General features: G+C 33.1%; 1 protein-coding gene across 5 annotated transcripts in view; it reads left to right on the plus strand.

Moving 5' to 3' along the window:
- Positions 1 to 23,425, plus strand: part of cno (adherens junction formation factor afadin) — a 196,498-nt gene that overhangs the window by 92,162 nt on the left and 80,911 nt on the right. For all 5 annotated transcript variants that reach the window (XM_085823563.1, XM_085823561.1, XM_085823562.1 and 2 more), the window contains exons 6-11: positions 3,959 to 4,243; positions 6,120 to 6,272; positions 7,573 to 7,676; positions 7,993 to 8,193; positions 17,612 to 17,661; positions 18,215 to 18,465. In XM_085823563.1, coding sequence (XP_085679689.1) covers positions 3,959 to 4,243; positions 6,120 to 6,272; positions 7,573 to 7,676; positions 7,993 to 8,193; positions 17,612 to 17,661; positions 18,215 to 18,465 — 1,044 coding nt within the window. The remainder of the gene's footprint in view (positions 1 to 3,958; positions 4,244 to 6,119; positions 6,273 to 7,572; positions 7,677 to 7,992; positions 8,194 to 17,611; positions 17,662 to 18,214; positions 18,466 to 23,425) is intronic.

Genomic DNA, 23,425 nt, shown 5'->3' on the forward strand with positions numbered 1-23,425 from the left:
TCAGAATGGCATAAATAAAGTGAAAGTAATCGAATAGTCAAAATAATTTTTTTTTTCTCCCAATGCATATACGGTACGGAAGTTGGGGGGTTTTCCCCTTTCTCCGCAAAATCTCAACTATTGAAACCGTTACAGTTCACAGCAAAGCAAGCCACGGACTTCATCTTCTTCTTTTTTTTTTCGGGGGGGGGGGGTCACTTTCCATCCTGGATTGGATAAGACTAAAAGTTCTGCGGTTTACAAACCCAAGAGAAGAATGATTCTATTCCTGAAATTCTGTTCAGGAATATGTATGAAAACGCAGTCTGTTCAAAATTAGAAGGAAAAACACCCCAGATTGGTAAATCTTTATTAATCAATATCAGTATTGCAAGGATATTGTGCAGAGTGCGACATGTTCTGCTTAATGATAAATATGCCACATGGGCACATGATGGTGAAAACCATACGAAACAAAGGGGCATTTTCCTTTATTTAGTTATTTATTCTCCAAATACCGGCAGTGCAGAAGAATTATGGTGCACGTATTGCGCAATACCATTTGTGATATTTCACAGAGATAAAAAAGTTTTACCGTGCTTGCTAAGCAGATTATTTTTCAGTTCCATTGGGCTATTTTTTATATGATTCACATATCGAAATGTAAAAAGCATTATTTAGCTGAAAACTCTAAAGAACGTCTATAATCTACCACTTTTTCCTCTTTTACCAGTTACGCTCGACCATTCGGATTTTTCAGATATTTGGCTATTTCCGAGTATGCCAGTTAGTTAAGCTTTTACTGTTAAAGAATGATTGCATGGAAGCAATTTCTCGTCTTTTGATTTCAGAAAAGTTCCTTTTTACTTCCTTGTACGAAGTAAAAAGGAAGTATTGTAATCGCGAAAAGTTTCAGGCAGCATATTTCAACGAAAATATTCATTTTGACCGCTATCGAATGCAATTTAACGATGTTTTTGCGTGATATCTGTACGTAAGGACAGAATAAAAGACTCGCCTCTAAAAAAATTATTAAACTGCTTTGAAATGAATTCTGAAGAGAATTTTTCGTGGCGTCTGTACGAACGTACATATCTCGCATAACTCAAAACCTCAGAACATTGAAATTTTGTATATAGGACTGCTATAACATGTAGATGTGCACCTCGTATTCTGGTTGCAATCGGCCGCACCAAACGTATATAAATACTATATTTATATATATATATCCACTTTGTTACTTGGCACAGTGATCTCAGTTTCTTTACTCTTATATGTTTGTAAATTGTACATTTTTTGCTTTAAAAATCATTGAATTATGTTGTTCTTATCTTCCGGTTAAGGGTTTTATGCCTTTAGTAAATCTGTATGCAATATTTGTACAATTATCAACAATTTAAAAGCTGTTTAAGTGGGGTTAAGTTTTAAATAACATGGTGGATATATTTGTTTACATTTGAAACAGCAGAATTGTAGATTTGTTGCCAATCTAGAGAGACTAAGGTTCACAAAACAAAAATAACGCCTTCATTTATTATTGCAAATTAAATGATGCTTAATCCTTTCTGGAATTTTTTTGAGGAAATAAGTGTTTAAGATTTACTTAATTTTTAATAATTAGTAAATTTTTAATAATTAGTAATTTAATTTTTAATAATTAGTAATTTTTAATACAGATATTTTGAGCTTTTATGTGTATTTTTTTTTTTTTTTTTTTTTTTTTTTTTTTTTGTCTTGTCGCGAAGTGAAAATTTGAATTAATTGAATGAGAAATACTCAGTCGTCTGTGAAAAACTGTTTTTTTTTTTTTTTTTTTTTTTTGTTTGTTTGTTTGTTTTGTTTGCTTAATTTCATTTTTACATCGTTGTAGCTTTATTATAGTATTTGAAAAGAACATGTGTCAACGATTACATAATTCTTTAAATGATATACATTTTGTGCATTCTGAGTTATAATATGAATGAAATATAATACTGTTAAGTGAACCTAGTGCCAGAGTGTCGCTATGTTAAACAAATAAAGTGAATTTTAAAGAATGCCTTTATTCTATTGTGGTTTATGCGCTGTCGGCGAAGTAGATTTAATTCAATCCAATAAGTTTAAATGAAATGCAAGAAACAAATGCGTATAATTTAATATTCCGTACAAGTAAGTCATGTGGTGTACACATCAGATATTTTTTGCTTAAATTACTTTGCTTGCAATATCTGTAAAGGGGAAACTGTTAAACAATGAAAATTTGGAAAATGTTCAAAATTTTGATTTAAATTATTTTAATATTAATATGAGTGGAAAATTAAATTGTATTTATTTTTAGGTGCCAAGCGAATACAGTCAAAAGTCTTTAATCCGGACTCGTCGGGACTTCGGCGATTCCGGGTTATAGATCATCAGTTTAAATCTGGCAAGATGGCATGCAGAAATTATAAAATTTAAAATATGAAACTGTAATTTATAAAATAAAGAGCAATTATGATCTAAAGGGTATCAAAATTTACAAAAAAAAAAAAGCTTAATCTTTATTTGTTTACTTTATTAAACATTTTTTCAACGCGTGCATGCGTAAAGCATACATTAGTCGAAATTAGAAAATTGCAACCAGAAAACTATTTGATGTGTATTCGTGATGTTTATAATGACGAGGAATTTGATTTAAATCATATCAAAGACGGAATACATCGAGATGAAATACTACATTTAGTAAGGAATTATAAGCTGAATAAAATAAAAACATTTGCCCTGAAGATAAGGATAGTGCTGACAGATTAACTTCCAATTCATAGCGCGCTGCGGCGTTTCGCTGTTTTCCACCCCGGGCCGCAGAGCAGCGTGAAATTGATAAACAGATTTCGGAATGGTTTGAGAAACGAAGGATATGCCTTTATCCATTTTTTGCAGCAATTCCACTTTTTGTTTAATGGACTTCAATTAATGGACTTCAAAACATACTTTCGCTTTGTAGATCCTTTACATATTAGTAAATAGATATCGGAAATTCTATTTGAGATAATCGAAAGCTCAAGCTTACTTTTATAAAATTGCTCTAACAGCCTGCAAAAAATAATAAGCCGGGTCCAATTCGAAGATTCAGGAACAACGCAATCTGCAACATTAACTGAATTAGATAATTTTAGCTTAGCTTATACCGTCCGTTATACATTAAACGCACACGCATATTCGCAGCCGTAAAAGTCTTACGCGCATTGTCAATGCGACACATGCGCAGAAAGTTTGTAGCTTTGAGGTCTGGATTATAGATCATTCCGGATTATGGGTGTCCGAATTAACGACTTTTGACTACTTTGATTAATTTGCCCTCAGTGCAGCCAATGCCCATTATGTGGATAGTCTGTAATTTTCTTGAAACACACCTGGAAAAGTTTGGAAATTTCATTCTTCTGTTTGAGTAGCAACCCTGTTATAATAATACTCACTAAAAGATTTTTTAATGTTACATCAGTAAACATTAAAAAAATATAGCACACATGGTAACTAAAAGAAATTTTACAAAGCAGTGAGTATTTATGAGTTGTTTTACTGTGTACAAGCACCAAAATGTAAATATAATAGAGGATCAAACATCCACTGTCCGAAAATCAACCAATGCCTGAAATTCATACTGCCTTTCAGATATTAGCAATGAAATGCAGATAACTTTGACGACAGTTTACCAGATTCAATATTCAAGCAAGCTACAAAATTTTATAGGTTAACATTTTTATAACTGTTGCTAAACCAGTAATATATATCTGGCTTTATAGAAAGTTTACCACCACCACAAATATCGTCATTGCAGACAGTTTGCTTTGATGTGTTCAATGATATTTTGTCAAACGATTTTTGGCATTTGAAAGAGACTTGCTTTAAAAATATCATTAGCATTAAGTACAAGGTGTCTGAAAACGGAACTGTTATCATGGTACCAGATTAGACCCATCATTTATGGTACAAGTTTTTATATATTTATTTTAATTTTTAGGTGGAACTCTCAGAATTTTTGGAGAATCACTTAATAAAGATGTACCATATAAAACACTTTTGTTATCTACAAAAGATACTGCTTCCTATGTTGTAAAAGAGATACTAGATAAGTATGGTTATAGCAAGGAAGATCCAGTTCAGTACTGCTTGGTACAGGTGATTATTCCTCATCACAATCAAGCAGATGGTTCCGATTTTCAGAGTACTGGTGGTATACGTGAATACATATTAGATGACGATGACTGTCCTTTGATGATCCAGCATCAACATAATCGAAATAGAGGTAAATGTAACTTTTTCTCTAGTAAATAATTCTTGATGTAAGTTGAAATTTTACATTATCAAAAATATAATTTACAAGGTGGCATGCTAAAAAAAATTCCTTGATTATAAAAACCTGTGAAAAAAGTTACTAATCCTTTTAACCAAATAAATGTTTAAATAAATACATATTTACTATTATATATACACACACACTCTATAACATCAAACACGATGCACTAAGAATTATCCGAATGGGATGAAATTCCATGTGCCCATATCTTAAATTAAAATATTCAGATGAATAACTTTTGGCAGTCAGTGACTGATTATTTTCAATTCAGTATATTGCATTGGACCATCCGGATGGTGTATGAAATGGGGGGGGATTCTAATGCTAATGTGTAACTCCTATGTGTATGTGGTTTCGTCGATGTATATGGACAATACCAGTGCTTTGCAGTTTGCGAATAGTATGAGCAAATGACACCATCCAAGAGAAAATGTACATTGGGCTAAAGGAATCAGGGTGGCCAAATCGCAGGATCACTAGACACTTGGGTCAGAGGCGTTCAGGAATATTGGCAGGAATTGATGAGCATTTTACAGCCCCTGATGCGTCTTTATTAATGATACAATGTGTAATTAAGACAAAAGTGACTGCAAATGGGAGGTGATGAGTGACTCAGCAAATGGAAGGCTTAAGTCACGGCCATTTCACCAACTTCTTGTCACTGTTGCATACTGCCAGGCACGTTTGCTGTGGTGCCAGACACCTTTGATCTATGATGTCATGGACTAGAGTAGACTTGTTTTTAATGATGAATCCTACTTAACACTGAGCCACAAAGACATGTTTAGAGATTTCAAGGATAGCAGTGGTATGCTTACCTGAGTCTCATCCGCCACATAACCTGACAGCTGGGAGTTATGGTGTGGAGTGCCATTTCATTTGATAGCTGAAACCCTTTGGTTATCATTTAGGTCTCTCTTCCCACACAGCTCTACATCAATTAGATTCTATGCCCCATAATATTGCTGATCTTTTCATTGAACCCTGGCATCCATTTCAATAGTATAATGCCTTGATCCTATTGAAGGAATGCCTTTCTGCTGCTTGTCTTAATGCTTCCCCAACACTTCCCTAGCCAGCACTATTGCCAGATCTCAGCCCAGTGGAGCACATTTGGACAGTGATGAACAGACATCTCTGAATGTTCTTGAATAATCTTGACAGGATCATGCACATATGGAAAGTCTATGGCAACATTCTTACAGAAAGACATCCGCCAACTCTACGAGTCAATGCACTGGGTAACAGCTTGCATCAGGGCCAGAGATGGACCAATGCGTTATTCCTTCCCCTTCTTTTAGGTGTTATTTTCTAAATGAAACATTGTTCCTATGATAGTTTAGTGTTTTGTTTTCAATGCATGTGCAGCATATTTGCTGATTTTGTTCATTTGGATAAATCTAAGATACTTTTAGTGTTTCGTTATCAATGTGTTTGCAACACATCTGCTGATTTTCGTCCCATTTGGATCACTCCTTGGTGCATCGCTTTTGATGTCATAGAATGTATGTGTGTTTATATATATATACATGTTTTTTAAATGTGGTTTATAACCTGTAACTGCTATTTTTAGAGGTTTTTATGAGTAACAGCCTTTCATTTCAAGAGATCCCATGTCATAAAGGCTGGTTAATCAAGGGTTTGTTGTACCATACTATGGTACATTATTTTCCAGTATTTAAAAAACTTTGTTTATTCATTTTTCTATAGAACTTTTAAATAAATGAAAATTTGTTTGGTGTTGACTTTTTCCTAAATTACTATAGAATCCTTCTCTTTTTTATACATGTTTTTTAGTATGCTCATAATTTAAAATTTGTCATAGGTACTTTAACATTTCATGTAAGAAGGCGGCCTGCTGACTACCAGCCTCGTAAACGGAAAAAAAAGCCAAAGCCGACAAAAGGGGAAATAGATCATAATTACCGCCCTGAAGATTCTTCGGAGAAATTGCCCTATCTACTAGAGTTAAATCCAGGTATACTTAGCTTATAATTTCTTTCTGCAGTATAATTTTCTTTTATCTCTTTTTCAATTCATTTTGTTGCATTTTGCATGGCATTAGTAGTATTTATTAAATAAGTATTACTCAGTTTGAGTTATCTTTCTCTGTATATGCTTGCATATGATCAGTTAATATATCATGTTTGATCATTTATGCTTTAAAGGAAAACTAATTGTTTGCTCTTAATTATGTGATAAACAATCATCTTAATGTTGCAGAAAAGTTTACTGAAATTAACAAATTGCTGATTATAATAAGGTAAAGAATTGCTTTTTTGCAAAAACTGCATATATGAATCAATCAGATAAGTGTAATGTAATAGAATCTTTGTTGACTACTCTCTCGGGCCTGTATCATCTGAAATCTGTAATTACTGTGTCAGCAATTAGCTTAAAAAATAATGGGGAAGGTACAGTAATATCTAGAAGTAAGTAGATCAAAAATCGGTAATATTCGTGATTTTATTAGTGTTTGATCTTTTGTTTTTTCTTCTCAGTGATACATTATTTTATGGCCCTTCTAATGTCAATTGTGATTAAAAAATAAAATTTTACAGGTATCACTAAAAATGAAGGCAACATTAACTGGTGATTAATATTTCAAAGTATAAAAGAATTATATTTCAGAATGACTAAATGTAGAAAACTGTAAACAAGTCATTTGTAAATCTGGAAAACAATAAAAATTGCAATAATGCTCAGAGGAGAATGAAATGGAAATGCTTAAATCAAGTTAAAAACAAAATGAAATACTGTAGGTTGACAATTAGACACACTAAAATTATATTTACACGTTATATTAAAATAAGAATTTTTCTTGATGATACAGAATTCTTCTGTATTACTCTGCCATATAATGTAGTACAAATGTGAAGAAGGGTCATGCATATAGTCATTTATGTCAGTTGTGATGTGTTTAACAGGAATTTGAATTCTGAAGTGATGTCTATTGTGTCACCAGTGGAACACATGTTGAGCGCATATAAAATTTGAAAAATTATATTTTTATTAAATTGTGCCTTTTTGCAAAATTTATTAGTTAGCCTTTGTAAAGGGAGTAAAAAATCTGCCTGTATTATTACTAACTAGGTAAGAGGTATGCATATCAGATAATATTAATTAGATCTCCTGTAATCCTTTCACATCAATTTAAATCTTTCTCTCCCCCCTCCTCTGATGCTTGTTAGTAAAGGCATTAATATTGCTGTAAAAGCAACATGTGGTTATTGTAAATATATATCTTTATGTTTTTTTTTATTTAATAATTATTTTAGATGGAAGTGAAACTCATGGGCCACCTAAGAAACATAGATTATATCTTAACATGACTGAAGTTGGCAGTGAAAGAAGCAGTTCCACTGGTGGACAGTATTTGCAGGTATGCATTTTCTAAGATCGCAGTTTTTTCCTTAGATAACTTGTGTTTCTCTTAACGAAAATGTAATGAGGATTTTAAGATTTTTTACATCATTACCTGTTAAAAGTCTTATAATTTATATTAGTGTGCAAATGTAAAACTGAATAATAACGTAACTCAATGTAAAGCGTTTCAATGAAGAACTATTTTATTTTAACTGATTTAATGTTATTGTTATAGATTTTCTTATCACAGAGTTAATTTTAGTTCAGAATTATTTTAGTTTTTCTTAGAATATGGATTTGTATAACTAGTGTGATGTCTTTTGTGTTTTCAGCTTTATGGTCCAAATGTACAGCCTCGCCATTGTGTTATAGCACATACAGATCGAATTGTAACTGTTACACCTAGCAGCAGAGATGCTGAAACATATGTTAACAATATGAGGATTTATGAAACCACTTTGTTACAGAATGGAATGGTTGTCTGTTTTGGAAAATTTCACACATTTAGATTTGTTGATCCTTTACATGATCAGGTATTATATCTTTATTAATATTAATGAATGTGCAATCAGACTATCCAAATTTGCACTTCTAAATGAAATTTGGTGATAAAATATGAATCTATTAAAATTTTATTTGACATAAATGCTCTATTTCTTTTAATAGAAAAATTAAATAATAAAAGATATTGAAAGAAATGTGGAAGGTCTATTAGTACAGTCTTATATTCTTAGCTTTAAGATCTTAAAGTAATACTGATAATTGAACTCATGCCTAACTTTGTGCCCTTTTTGGACCAGTTACATTAATTGCTTTCAGCATTAAACTAATAAACTAAGCATCAAACTGCATCATTGATGTATTCTTCTGCGCATTGTGCATAATCTAATTCCTATTTCTAAATTTTTTTTAAAGAAAAAGCTAACTTCTGAAAGGACTCTCTAGTTTGGTTGCATAAAATGCATCCAGAAAATTATGTGGTTTTCATTTGATTTCAAAAGATCTGTCATGGAGTGCATTTAATAGTGATATGGAAAGGTGGTAATCGATAGGAGCCATATCTGGGGAATATGTTGGACTTGGAAGAACATTTCATTTAACTGCTGAATTGTCATCTTCACCGTATGTGGTCTAGTGTTATCCATGTGGATATTGCCATGTCGTTTGTTTGGACTTTTCTCTTGAAGTGTTGCATGAGAATGGTAAAATTGATCACAATTGATAATAAATTCATGGTTTGGTGTGGATCAGGTAGTTAAGAAGTTTCTCACCAAAGTGGGATGAGGGATCAGAGTATGGGATGATCGTCGAGATCAAACATTGTGTCATGGAACCTGTAAATTTATTTTCAAACCATCCTGTCAACAATAGCATGATCCTTTCAACATTGCAGCACTAAAACTTTTGTTGGTTTCAAACAATTGCACATGGAGATGTTTCTTCATTTCAACTTGGCACTTCTACGTAACCCTTAAAAAATATATATTATGACCAAAAGGGCTTTTTTTTAAACATTTTGTATATTACTTTTATTTATTAAATATCATGTTCTTTGCACTTAAACCATGTAAAATTCAGTTCAACAGCGATATCATAAAGTATTTAAAATCAGCATATCTTTAGAATTTTCGATAGACAGTTTCGCACATTGGAGATAAAAGTGTACTTTCCCATACAGTGTTGCCATTGCTTGCTTTGAAATCATTAAAATTTGTTAAAGTTTTACAAAATGTGAAATAGATAGATAATAAAACTAAATTTGAAATTCGGGCATCCAGGTGCCCATGTTCAGGTGGAATGTTACATCATTCAAAATTTGAGGTCTCTAGATACCGTCTTTTTTTCACAATTCGAGAAACATACATACATTTATGCAGATTCTTCATTATTTAATTTCTTTAAATACAATAAAGGATGATAATATTTTAAAGTAATACTGATAATTGAACTCATGCCTAACTTTGTGCCCTTTTTGGACCAGTTACATTAATTGCTTTCAGCATTAAACTAATAAACTAAGCATCAAACTGCATCACTGATGTATTCTTCCGCGCATTGTGCATAATCTAATTCCTATTTCTAATTTTTTTTTAAAGAAAAAGCTAACTTCTGAAAGGACTCTCTAGTTTGGTTGCATAAAATGCATCCAGAAAATTATGTGGTTTTCATTTGATTTCAAAAGATCTGTCATGGAGTGCATTTAATAGTGATATGGAAAGGTGGTAATCGATAGGAGCCATATCTGGGGAATATGTTGGACTTGGAAGAACATTTCATTTAACTGCTGAATTGTCATCTTCACCGTATGTGGTCTAGTGTTATCCATGTGGATATTGCCATGTCGTTTGTTTGGACTTTTCTCTTGAAGTGTTGCATGAGAATGGTAAAATTGATCACAATTGATAATAAATTCATGGTTTGGTGTGGATCAGGTAGTTAAGAAGTTTCTCACCAAAGTGGGATGAGGGATCAGAGTATGGGATGATCGTCGAGATCAAACATTGTGTCATGGAACCTGTAAATTTATTTTCAAACCATCCTGTCAACAATAGCATGATCCTTTCAACATTGCAGCACTAAAACTTTTGTTGGTTTCAAACAATTGCACATGGAGATGTTTCTTCATTTCAACTTGACACTTCTACGTAACCCTTAAAAAATATATATTATGCCCAAAAGGGCCTTTTTTTAAACATTTTGTATATTACTTTTATTTATTAAATATCATGTTCTTTGCACTTAAACCATGTAAAATTCAGTTCAACAGCGATATCATAAAGTATTTAAAATTAGCATATCTTTAGAATTTTCGATAGACAGTTTCGCACATTGGAGATAAAAGTGTACTTTCCCATACAGTGTTGCCATTGCTCGCTTTGAAATCATTAAAATTTGTTAAAGTTTTACAAAATGTGAAATAGATAATAAAACAAAATTTGAAATTCGGGCATCCAGGGGCCCATGTTCAGGTGGAATGTTACATCATTCAAAATTTGAGGTCTCTAGATACCGTGTTTTTTTCACAATTCGAGAAACATACATACATTTATGCAGATTCTTCATTATTTAATTTCTTTAAATAAAATAAAGGATGATAATATTTGGTGGCAACAATTTAAAAACGGATGTGCAGTTTATAGCAAAGTGATGCAAAATGTCATTTCGAGACTAATAGCCATCTGAGCTAATGCTGGGTTAAAAAAATTGCTACGTTTCTGAAACAATAGTTTTCATATTCATTTGGATACATGGTATAATTAGCTGGAGCTTGCCATTTTAATCTTTGTTTTTATCATCAGTGACGTCTATATTGACTTCTGAGGGGGGGGATTACAAACTGAAAAGCATAAGCTCAGTATATATTGTTTTAATACATAGTATATTGTTTTAATACATATTAAAGAAGATTAAAATAAAATGTAAAGTTACTTCCATTTCAAGTTTGCAAACAGGAATAATCTTCTAAATTTATTTAATGTATTGGAAGACATGATACGTTTTTTGCTTGCTATGAGAAAACAAACAGGTAATTTCGGATTCCGGACATTAACAAGGTATTTTTCCTTTAGATAGGTGTTTGGTATAAGATGCGATGAGTTACGAGAGATAATGTAGCTTGTTCCAAAATAAAACTAATCAAGTTAGGTCACACAAATATTTAATTATTTACATAATGTACAAAGTTGCAAGTTAAGTGCTCCATTAGCACATACAAAATGGAGCGAGCAAACGCACCATAGGTCCGCTGCATACATTCTTCAACGACCAGCTAAATTTGGCTCCTCTCACAAGAGGGCGCTGACTATATTAAACCGAACATTCCGGCCCCCATTGAAACAAGTTTCAATAATGCCATAAAAATTTGCAATCAAATTCAAATTTAGACATACATATGAAATACACAATGAAATTCAATTTAACACAAATTATTTCAATTACAATTTAATTCAGTATATGTAATAAGAAATAAAAATTGTCACACATAAAAATATTACCCTTGGACTAAATGAATAATGCCTATCCATAACATGGAAATTTTATATCTGATAGTTGTCTGATATGGGCAAAATACTTAATTTTGTGACAGGCCTTTTGAAGAGATCTTTTGCCGTGCGTACACGAACTACTCTCTTTTGTCCAATCCGGGTATAACTTCTTCAACTCGACCTAAAACCCAGTGACAAATAGGCAAATTGTCTTCCTTCACGAGCACCATAGTTCCAGATGTAAAGTTATCTTTTTTAAACTGCCATTTCGTTCTTGAAGTTGCGATAAATAACCCTGTTGCCACCTTTTCCAAATATTTTGAGTCATTTTGGTGACTCTTTCCAGCTGGACAATCTGTTGTCAGACTTGCTTATATTTTCTGGTTCTACAAGGGCTGTTATAGAACACCCAATTAAAAAATGTCCAGGCGTTAACGCATTAAAATCCTTTGCATCTGAGAGAGAGGAAAAAATTGGTCTGGAGTTTAATATTCCCTCTATTTGTGTTACTAAAGTTAAAAATTCTTCAATAGTTAATTTTGAATTTCCAACTGTTTTCTTAAAATACGTTTTGAACGATTTAACGCCCACCAAAATGCGGTGCTCTATGAAGTATAAACTTCCACTCAATCTCCTCTGACAACAAATAGTCGAATAATCCTTGTTCTGGTACTTTGGCTAATTTAAACAGCTTGTTTAATTCATTTCGGGCTCCACGAAAGTTTGTAGCATTATTGCTAAATATGGTTGAGTTTTCCCTCTCCTAGCGAAAAATATCTTTAGGGTAGCAATTAATGCTTCCGAAGATAAGTCTGAGACAATTTCTAAGTGAACTGCTTTTGTAGCAAGGCACACAAATACTGCAACATACATTTTTTGAAAAACTCCTTTTCTTTGATTGTTTGCCTTTATAAGAAACGAACCACAAAAATCAAGTCCACACTTGTTAAAGGTTGATTCAACTGACACAGGTTCAGCAGGCAGATCACCCATTATCTGATTTATTGGTACAGGTCTGTGTTTGAAACACTGTACGCATTCATGCACTATTTTTCTAGCAAGATTCCTGCGGCTGATGGGCCAAAACTTTTGTCTAACAGTACTCAATAGAGCTTCTGGTCCAAGATGCAAATATTTTAGATGATAATAGTACACGATCAAATAAGTCAACCTATGTCTAGCTGGCAAAATGATTGGATATTTACGATCCTAACTTACCTGAGATTGCGCAAATCTGCTACCGACACGCAAGATTCCATCATTATCGATGAATGGATTTAACGATTTAAGCTTGCTCGTATGAGGTACCTGGCTATCCCTCTTAAGTGACTCAATATCATAATAAAACTCACCTTTCTGCACTTCCCGAATCATTCTTAACTCGGCCCCTTTCTGTTCCTCTCCGGATATAGGCCCTGAAACCCTTTCCTTATTCTTAATGATTCTGAAGAACCTAAAAATAAAACTACAAATTTTGATTAATTTCATATAATTATTTGTTCGATTTAAGAGAGAGGTTAAACTAGAATTATTTTCTAATATTGCAAAATTAGAGTCTGATAAGCATTTTAGTTCCTTGACATGGTCCTTGTCAGTGCTAGGTTCAAGAGGTTGTTCTGGATAATGCATGTCCTTACGGAGAAGGTCTGGTTCATTCCATCAGATATCACACGTAAGAATGTCGTTTGCATCCAGTCCATGCGATATGACATCAGCTGGGTTACATTCAGATGGCACATATTTCCATTGATATGACCCCGTAAGCTCTTGTATTAAAGCAACTCTGTTGCTCACGAAAGTTTTTAGTAAGTATGATGATTTTCTAATCCAAGCAAGAGAAATCGTAGAATCAGACCAAAGAATTACTTTTTCTACTTAAACATTCAACAAAGATATCACTTTATCCATCAATCTGGATAATAGAAGGCAACCTGACAGCTCCAATCTAGGAATTGATAAAGTTTTTATAGGTGCAACTCGGGACTTGATACACAAAAGTCGAATGGTTGGCAATCCCGAAACTGGTAAAGCTTGAACATAGATTGCAGCTCCGTATGCCGAAAAGGATGCATCTGTAAATCCATGGAGAACTATGTGATCTTCCAGGAATACAAATCTTGGATTCTTAAGATTACTTAGTTCAGAGAGCGTGCATATGAAATTAATCCAGTCCTTGGCAATGTGTCATTCCAATCGAGTTTAGCAAGCCAGGGCTTTTGCATGAATATGTTGACCTTTGTGACCACTGGCCCAATTAAACCAAGTGGATCGAACATTTTCGAAATTAGTAACAGAACATCTAGTTTACTATAACTGTTAGCGTGAGTAATCTGAGTCAAAAAACAGTCAATCTGAGGATTCCGTAGGACACCAAGAGATTTTACGGACGAAGATTCTTGTTGCTCTTCAAAAGTGTATTCTGAATGAGCGGTAACCTTATTTTCAGACAAGCAAATCTGGATGATTTGAATGCCATTTATGCAATTCCATTTTTCCTAATTTTAACAAATCTATTAATTGGGATTGTAGAATTCTAGCCTTTTCGAGTGATGATTCTCCGGAAAGTATGTTGTCGACATAGAAGTCAGTAAGAGCGATGGACGATGCTAGAGGTAAGTTTTGGCTTTCATCTATAGCTAACTGTTTAAGAGCTCGAGTTGCTAGATAGGGAGCATTTGACGTTCCATACATTACGGTATTGAGCTTATAAGTTTGCACTGGTGCATCAACACTGTCCTTCCATAGAATTCTGAACAAGTCTCTTTGTGGAGGATGGACTAGAATCTGTCGATACGTTTTTTGTATATCTGCTGTGAAGGCGTAGCGGTGTTTTCTAAATCTAACCATTATAGAAAATAATTCCTGCTGTGGAATTCTTCCTTTCAACAAAATATCGCTTAATGACAATCCTGATGTCGGGGCAGTGGAGGCATTAAAAACCACTCTTAAACGTGTACTACTTTTGTCTGGTCTGTAAACCCCATAGTGAGGCATATAGTACGAATCATTTATGGACTCAGATCTCTCAGCTAGTTCCATATGCTTTAAATCTTTGTATTCTTGCATGAATTCAGAATACAATCGTTGTAAATTCGAGTCCCAACCCAATTGCTGCCAAACCTGATTAAGTCTTTTTCTCGGCTAAATTTCTAGACTCGCCCAAAAATTCAGAGTCCTTCATGGGCATGCATACGATGTACTGACCATCAGAGGTTTGATAATGAGTGTCATTAAAATGTTTTTTGCAATATTTCTCTTCAGTACTAAGTGCTGAATCCGGAAAATTAATATTTTCTACCTCTCAGAATTTTTGCAGTGTTTCTTCAATTTTTTCATTTTGCTTAAGCAGACCACAGTATTGTGATTCAAGTGGTGAATTATGCACAATACCACTAACTACGAATCCAAAAACCGTTTTCTGGAACATAAGTCTTTTGTCACGCTGTGAACTTGACCTGATTTTAATAAGTAAAAGAAACATTCTGAACCCAGTAATAAATCAATTTTCTCAGGTGTGTTAAATCTGTAATCAGAAAGTAATATTAGTTCCATTTAGTCCTGAAATCTGAGCGAAAACTTTTGTTTTTTTAATCCCTAATTGTTTGCAAAATGAGCAGACACGCAGTTAATCTGTGAGCAGCTGTCAAGAAGAGCCTTTCCTTTGATGAATGTCCCTTTTAAAGATTTCATCATAACAATCGCAGATGGCAAGATAACACTTTTATTCAAAGCTAATAAACAATTAGAAGGCGACTCGTGGCCTTCCTATTAGGCGCTGGAGGAATATCCTTCCCCCCAGCTGTCTTCTGCTCTATTGTCTGCGGATGTTTATTTGAAACAGAATCCCAATTCGATGACTCATCCTTATGAAGCAATGTATGATGTTTTGAATAGCAAATATTGCAAAAATGATTTGATCAACATTGCGACACAATGTGCTTTTTTCCCAAATAGTTCAGACATAAATTATTTCGTTTTACTAGCATAAATCTTTCACCAAAATTCATATCAAGGAAGTTACTACATTTTAAAAGAGAATGTGGCGAATTACATATAACGCAATTTCTCTCCGAATTATTTGAATAAACAAGAAGGTTTTTTGTTTTTATTTCATTCGATTGTTTTGATTTTATTGTGTTTTTTTGGGATATTTCCCAAAGTCTGACTTCTTTTTTCTAAGAACGTCATCAAGATAACAAAATTAAGAACATCTGAAGCGTTTACAGATAATTCGAATTGCTTTCGAGTTTCCTTGTCTATTTTTTCTAAAATGACAGTAGTAATTAAAATATCAGAGAATTTGTTTCGTTCGAAACCCAAATTATTTAAAGCTCTTAATTCACAGCATCTACTAGACGGCTTAATTCTTTCGATGATTCATGAATAATTTTTTCGAATTCTAAGATAGCTTTAATGTGAACATTAACAAGAATTCCCTTATTTTCGAAGCGATTTCCTAAAGCCCTAAATAATGATTCAAAAGTATCTTCCTGAGTTTGCAACAATTTTGCTTCTCCCTTAAGAGTGGCATGCAGATAATGTAGCTTTTGTGCATCTGTTAATTGAGAATTTGAGGTAACAATATTATTAAATTCAACTTTAAACATGCTCCACTCTTCATACTTTCTGCTAAATTGCGGAAGTGGGATTTCAGGTAACTTTATTTTACAACTACTCTTCGCGATATCAACTTTATTAATACTACCAACATTATCAATTAACATTTGATTGAAACTTACCTCTGGATCGTCGATTCTTGCTTCTAGATCTAATAATTCCTCTTCTAATTCAGAAGTGTCATCCTTTTCAGGCACAGCAATATAATATTCCGATCGAAGTGTATCCGATGCAACAGACATCTTTTCCAAGCTTGGCTTCTATTTTTAGTCCATGTGCTGAAACTATCCGTTATGACAGTCTCTATTCTGGTTAACTGGGCTTTTAGTGAGCCCGTCTTTCGATTTAAAGCAAATATAGTGGCCATTCTACAACTAATATGAACTTAGTTAACAAAACAAACTCCACGAGCAGACCAAAAATTTTGTTTTGTATAAAATGTGATGAGTTACGAGAGATAATGGTGCTGGTTCTAAAATAAAACTAATCAAGTTAGGCCACACAAATATTTAATTATTTACATAATGTACAAAGTTACAAGTTAAGTGCTCCATTAGTACAGACAAGGTGGAGCGTTATAGGTCCGCTGTGTACATTCTTCAACAACCAACTAAACTAAATTTGGCTCCTCTCACAAGAGGGTGCTGATCCTAGAGGGCACTATATTAAACCGAACAATGGGTATAGCTCTGTTATTTAGGTAGCTTTTTTAACTCTTAGTTTTCTAGAGAATTAGGTAAAAGTAAATATGAATAGTTTTTTAAAATTATTTCTGGAAATTTCAAAGTTATGTTAAAAAGTCATTTTGAATGGTTAGCAGTTTGAACCATCATCTAAGTATACATATTTTATCGATTATATCCTCTCCTTTTCCTAAGAAGAAAAAGTTGGGAAGAGCCTTATAAATTTTAAAAAAAAAAAAAAATGTGTATTTGAAAAATTCAGAAAATTGGAATGATTTGGGGAAATAACTCGGAATATCATTTATAATTTCAAAAATAACCTATTCAAGTTATTATTTAATTACTCTAAACACATTAGTCTATAATTTTTTGGTGTAAAGATGTGTTGTATGTGATACTGTTTACCAGATTATTTAGTTAATTATTCATTTATTTAGGAAAAAAAATTATGTACCTTTTGCTAAGAAACTGTAAAAGATATTTTTACAATATGAGTATTTGTGAAAGATATTTTAAGCTTGTGTTCTGTATATGAAATTTTAATTGATTGTTAATGCAGTTTTAATTTGTTCAAATGTAGCCTTTTTGATGACATACGATATTTTCATTACATTTTTAAATAAATTCAGTTTGTTAAATGTATGTTTTTCTCCCTCCCCTTACAGAAACTTAACATGATGCCTGATCCTCGACAGCATCCGGAATTCATTGAAAGGTAACAAAATCCATGTATTTACTAAATTGAATGTCTGTATTATAATATTTTATTTGTGAGTTGCGTTTTTATTTGCAGATGTTTTTACATATACTAGCCTTGACAAATTTTCATTATTAGAGTACAATGTCTTTTTGAGTTACCAGCATTTTAAATACAGCTCAAAATATTTTTAATTCCCCATTATTTTTAATATTTGGGTTCTAAATTGGCAGAGTGTTACTGGTATATTTTTACATCTGAGAAAAATGTCTAAATTTCTTCTCCTGACTATTCTTTTTCACTACCATCTCAATGTTTAATTTATGTCAAGTTTTCTAATCACTGTCACTTTCTGTCCAAGGCAAATGGATTGTATATCCACCTTCAGCATGACACATAGTTAATTAGGTATGAAAATCCACTTGCTTTCAGCTGTATACTTCTTAAAAGTTAGAATAATTATTAAAAACTTGATACTGTCCTTAGGTTGCTGTTAACATTTTTATTTTATTCATATTAAAATTTGTTAAGATTAAAAAGATTATACATCATGATCATTATTATTTTGTAGAAGTCGGCGAGATGATCAATTATCCCTTCATCATCATGGCAGTTATGAAACTACGTTTGATGCTGATGGTAATGTTGAAACTATTTCTACACATTCCAGAGATGATCGTCTGTCAAAAAAGTCAGATGATGCCCTTTCCCATAGATCGTTAGGAAGAGAAAGCACACGAGGCCAAGGCAGCTATGAAAGGTTTGAACAGAAGCGGGGCAATGACCCAATTCTCCCAGCTGTCTTGGAATTTTGGGAAGAAGGTACATGGAAATTTTTGTTTAAAAAAAAAATTAACTTTTTTGTTAACAGATTGTGTTATTGAAATTTTTGTATGTGAGGGCAGGGAGGGGGCTTAGTCCTTCTAAGAGTATATAGAAACTAAATGGACTAATTAATTATCTTCCTTATTCTGTTTTGTACTGAATGTAAAGAGTTACACCAAATTTAAAGGGAAAAAAAAATAGAGACTAGCAAATCACAATATCATATGTGTGCTATTTGTGGGTCTGGTGTAAAAAATGATGGTGCTGGACCTGGATTGTTCTATGGAATGAAGATGCAATTGAAGATATTGTAAAAAATAAAATTAAAAGTTTGACATCCACGTAAATCGAAGATATTTAATTTCTGAATTCAGAAATTTGCCACCTTTTTGCTTTCTTTCAGGGGTTGGTTAAAAATGTTGATTTTCCCCCTTTTTAATGGTCTTTAATAATATTCTTTGGTATTTATTAGTAGTTACATTCTTTAATTTATAATTTTGTTGTCCTACCAATGGCCGAGCAGTTAAAGACTGCTAAATACTCATAGTTTGATCTGTATTTGAACCCAGACAAACAAGCAGGCTACATGGTTTGTTTACTCAGTGTTTAACTTGAGACCTCCATAAGGGATCCTTTTCTCAAGCAGGATCTCTTATGGATAATATTTTGATCCCTTTTTTCTCTTTGCTTGTGTGCTTTCCATGTTCAAATAACCTTATAATTTTGTCATTTTTCATATGATGTGAGCTTTCTCACACAAGTAGTTTATACGTTTTTAAATGCTAAAATGGCAACCTTTATTTAAGTATATTTTCTAATATAGTAAAATATAATGAGATAGTCCAAGTACTGTAACAGGTGCACCCACTGTTTCACAATTTCAGCCTGTGTTTCTTATGTTTGTAATATAATTGAAAGCAGAAAAAAGGAAAACATCTGTCTGCATCTTCATTTAATGAAATCCAGGCAAACAAGCTGGCTACATAATTTCTTTTCTCCTTGTTTAACTTGAGTCCTTAAGGGCATCCTTTTGTCAAGCAGATAGCACTTGTGTACTTTGCCATGTTCAAATAATCTTATAATTTTGTTATTTTGGGTATGATGAGAGCTTTTTTAAATGCTAGAAAGGCATTAATAATATTTACATACATTTTTATTACTTTCACATATACTTTTATTACTATTGTTATAATCCAAGTATTCACAAAAAATTCATTGGAGTAGAAATGTTCATTTTAATTTATACAAATGATGTTATAAATTGACTTGTTCATTTTAATAAATGTTCATTTTAATTTATACAAATGATGTTATAAATCAAGTAAGGCCACACAAATATTTAATTATTTACATAATGTACAAAGTTAGCTCAGAAGGTTGAATTTGCTTTCTAGAATATAAATTCTGTGAATAGGGCTCCCTTTTGGAAAAATTTGCAATGATTGAAATGTTTCATAACAGTCTGCAGAGCAGTGCTCTTTTCTTAATGTGTTAACATCAGAAATGTTTTTCCTAAACTAATCATTTCATTGTTTAAATTACCTGCAAATATAAAAACTTGAGCCTTCAGTGGGTTAGCTTTCAATGCCATCTATCGGCTGATAACACTTGGTCATTCTACCTGACAATCATCCCGATTGTTCTGAGTACAAATCAATTTTATAATTAATACATTTTTCTACTTCAACTCATATACACATTACTTAACATACATATTACTAATACACTAAGAAGAACACACATTATGCTAAAATTTGATATGATAATAAACTTACTCAAATATTTTCACATACATAAATTCACATATTTTTTTATACATTAGCATAAAAATAAAAATTTCTGTAAATCGTTACTAAATACGTGAAATATATATATGAAATAACTCATTTATTATCAGTCCTAAAGTGATAAGTTTAAGAATATGCACTAAAGTCTTTCAGCTATAGTTCGAAAGTTCAAAGTCAATTAATGTTCAAAAGTTTCTAAAGATTTCTATCAACAAACATACATAAACTCTCTCTCTCACACACACACAAAAAAAAAAAAGGAAAGATCTCACCTTAATCACAGGGAAGAGAACTTCCATCAGTCCTTACGGACAGATCTGATTGGATTCCCTCAAGGAACTAAGCTTGATAACTGGTCAGTATCTTGATCGTTGCCATCATCATCATCATCTTCAGAGCTGGGATCGTGCCTCCATGGCTTCAGCTGGCTCACGTGAGCAGTGGTAGTGAAGTAGCGACCTCGATTCTTCACTTATAGTTGAGCTATTCTGTTGGTATCGCTAGGTAATATTTTGATTATTATAAATGGCCCTTGATATTTTGGCTGTGTTTTGGTAGTTTGATATGTAGCCTTAGGAGCACATCTCATCACAACGATTTCTCCTTGCTCAAGTATTAGTGTACGACACCTCTTCCCATCGAATCTCTCTTTCATTTTCACTTGCTGTTCCTCGATTCTTCCTCATGCTTGCTCTTGGATTTCTCGTGGGCTTTCCATGTATCTGAATCTTCATCTGCTAACTTCCTAAGTATGTCATCATTAAACATGGGCAAATACCCATATAGCATTTCAAATGGAGGCTTATTTGTAGTTTTGTTTACCATGTTGTTAAGATTTCTTTCCGTCTCTTTTATTTTTGAATCCCAATCTCTGTGTTGTTTATCTGTCAAACTTGTCATTATCGTTCCTAAAATTGTTTTGTTGACGCGCTCTACCATACCATTGGCTTGGGGGTGTTCGGTAGAATTCAAAGTATGATGTATTCCGTTATCTGTACTATACTGCTTAAATTGGTGAGATGTAAAACAAGATCTTCTATCACTTATTATTCTTTCCGGTAGTCCAAAATCATTAACAAAATTCTTCAAAGACTGTAAAAAATTCTTAGCACTAGTATTCTTAACTGCAAAAATTCTCACGAACCTAGTCAGGTTATCAATTATCACTAATAGTTCTTGATTACCTCTTGAACTCTTTACAAAAGGACCCAAGCAATTAACAATAGCAAACGGTCTTTTACCAGGTTTTTTGGGATGTAGCTGTCCTTGTTGCTTGCCACATGTTGCTTTATTCATAAGGCACTCGATACATGCTGATATGTGTCTTCGTACGTATCGTTTCATGTTTGGCAAGCAATATAATTCCTTAATTTTGCTAACTGTTCTATTCACAGAAAAGTGACCAAATAAATTGTGGAATTTTAGCACTACACTCTTCCTCATGCTTTTAGGGATCGCATAGAGTAGTCTCTCCTTTCCATCCACTACGGTTTTCCAAAACAGTCTTTCTTTTTAAACACGCAATTTTAATTATTTGTTTCTCCTCAGCAGTTCGTTCATCTTTTTTCTTCTTGAAAATTTCGAAAATTCTTTTCAGGTCTTGGTCCGCACGTTGTATCATTAGTATTTGGTCTTCTTCGGTTAGGGACTGGCAAACTTCAAAATTTTCAGCTATTCTCGTCATTGTGTCATCAGCTTCCGATAGAGGACCTCTGCTCAAAGCATCAATATGTTAGTCTTTTTCCTGACCTATGCTTTATCTCAAAATCGTATTCTTGAATCAAACTACACCAACGAGCTATTTGAGGATTTGTAGTCTTCTTCGCATTCATATACATATAAGAGCTTGGCAATAAGTAATAATTGTAAATCTTAGGCCGATTAAGAACTGGCTTAACCTGTCCAACATCCATACGATGGTCATTAACTCCAATGTGCTGGAATGATACTTTCTCTCTGCTTCTGTTGTTTTCTTGCTGACACAATAAACAAGATGCCATTTTCCATCTTCATCACGTTGCATTAGCATTCTACTCAGACCTTCTGCACTTGCATCACAATGGACTTCAGTATCTGCATGTGGTTGATAGTGAGTTAATATGTGCTTATCAGTCAGTTGTTTCTTCAATAGTTCGAACGACCTCTTTTGTTCTTGCTTCCACTCGAAGTCTCGATTCTTCTTTGTCATTCGGGTCAATGGTTCGCTTTTTAACGCATACTTCGGCACAAATCGTCTGAAAAATCCAGTCAGGCCCAAAAATCTTTGCGCTTCGTGCACATTCTTTGGTTCTGGAAATTCTGTTATGGCTTTTATTTTTCTAGAGCCCGGTCTGATACCATCTTCGTTTATAATAAAACCCAAGAAGTTTAATTCTCTTTTCCCAAATTCACATTTAAATAGTTTCAAGGTTAAATTTGTTTTTCTTAGGTGTTCTAATACCTCTTTTAATTTGAAAATCATCTCTTCCCAAGATATTGCAGGAATAAGTAAATCATCCATATAACACAACACTTTAATGTTCAATAAGGTGCCTAGGACATACGACATTAGGCGCTGAAACTCGGCAGGAGCATTTACCAACCCAAATGTCATCCTTTCGAACTGTCCTGTTTCATCTGGAGTGATGAACGCCGTCTTTAATTTAGCTTCTTCACTTAATGGTATTTGCAAATAGCCATGGATTAAAATCTAGAGTAGTGAAAATTTTACATCCTCCTAAACATTCTAAAAGGTCATCTATTCAAGGCAAAGGGAACTTATCCTTTATTGTCTGATTATTAAGTCCATGGTAATAAATTACCAGTCTACATTCCCCTGTTTTTTTCTTTACTAGTAACACTGGACTAGCATAAGGCGATTTAGTTTCGGAAACTATCCCATTATCTTTCCATTCCTTAACAATTTCTTTTATTACATTACGTTCAGCTGCATTCGTTTTGTATGGACGAGAAGACACAGTCTTACTTCCGTCAATTTCTTTGATGTCCATTTTTATTATGTCCGTGCAACCTAATTCATTTAAATTAAGAGCAAAGCAATTCCTAAATTCATTTACTAATTTTAAGATATCAGTTCTTTCACTATCTGTAGTTGCCTCATCCAACTTTATATCATCTATCTTTATTCGGTAAATATTTTGAAAAATGGAAAATACATGGTTTTGTTCATC

Source organism: Stegodyphus dumicola, chromosome 9, assembly GCF_044657685.1.
Source record: "Stegodyphus dumicola isolate Sdum_Otavi_A_Nest chromosome 9, ASM4465768v1".
In the NCBI taxonomy this organism is placed as follows: domain Eukaryota; kingdom Metazoa; phylum Arthropoda; class Arachnida; order Araneae; family Eresidae; genus Stegodyphus; species Stegodyphus dumicola.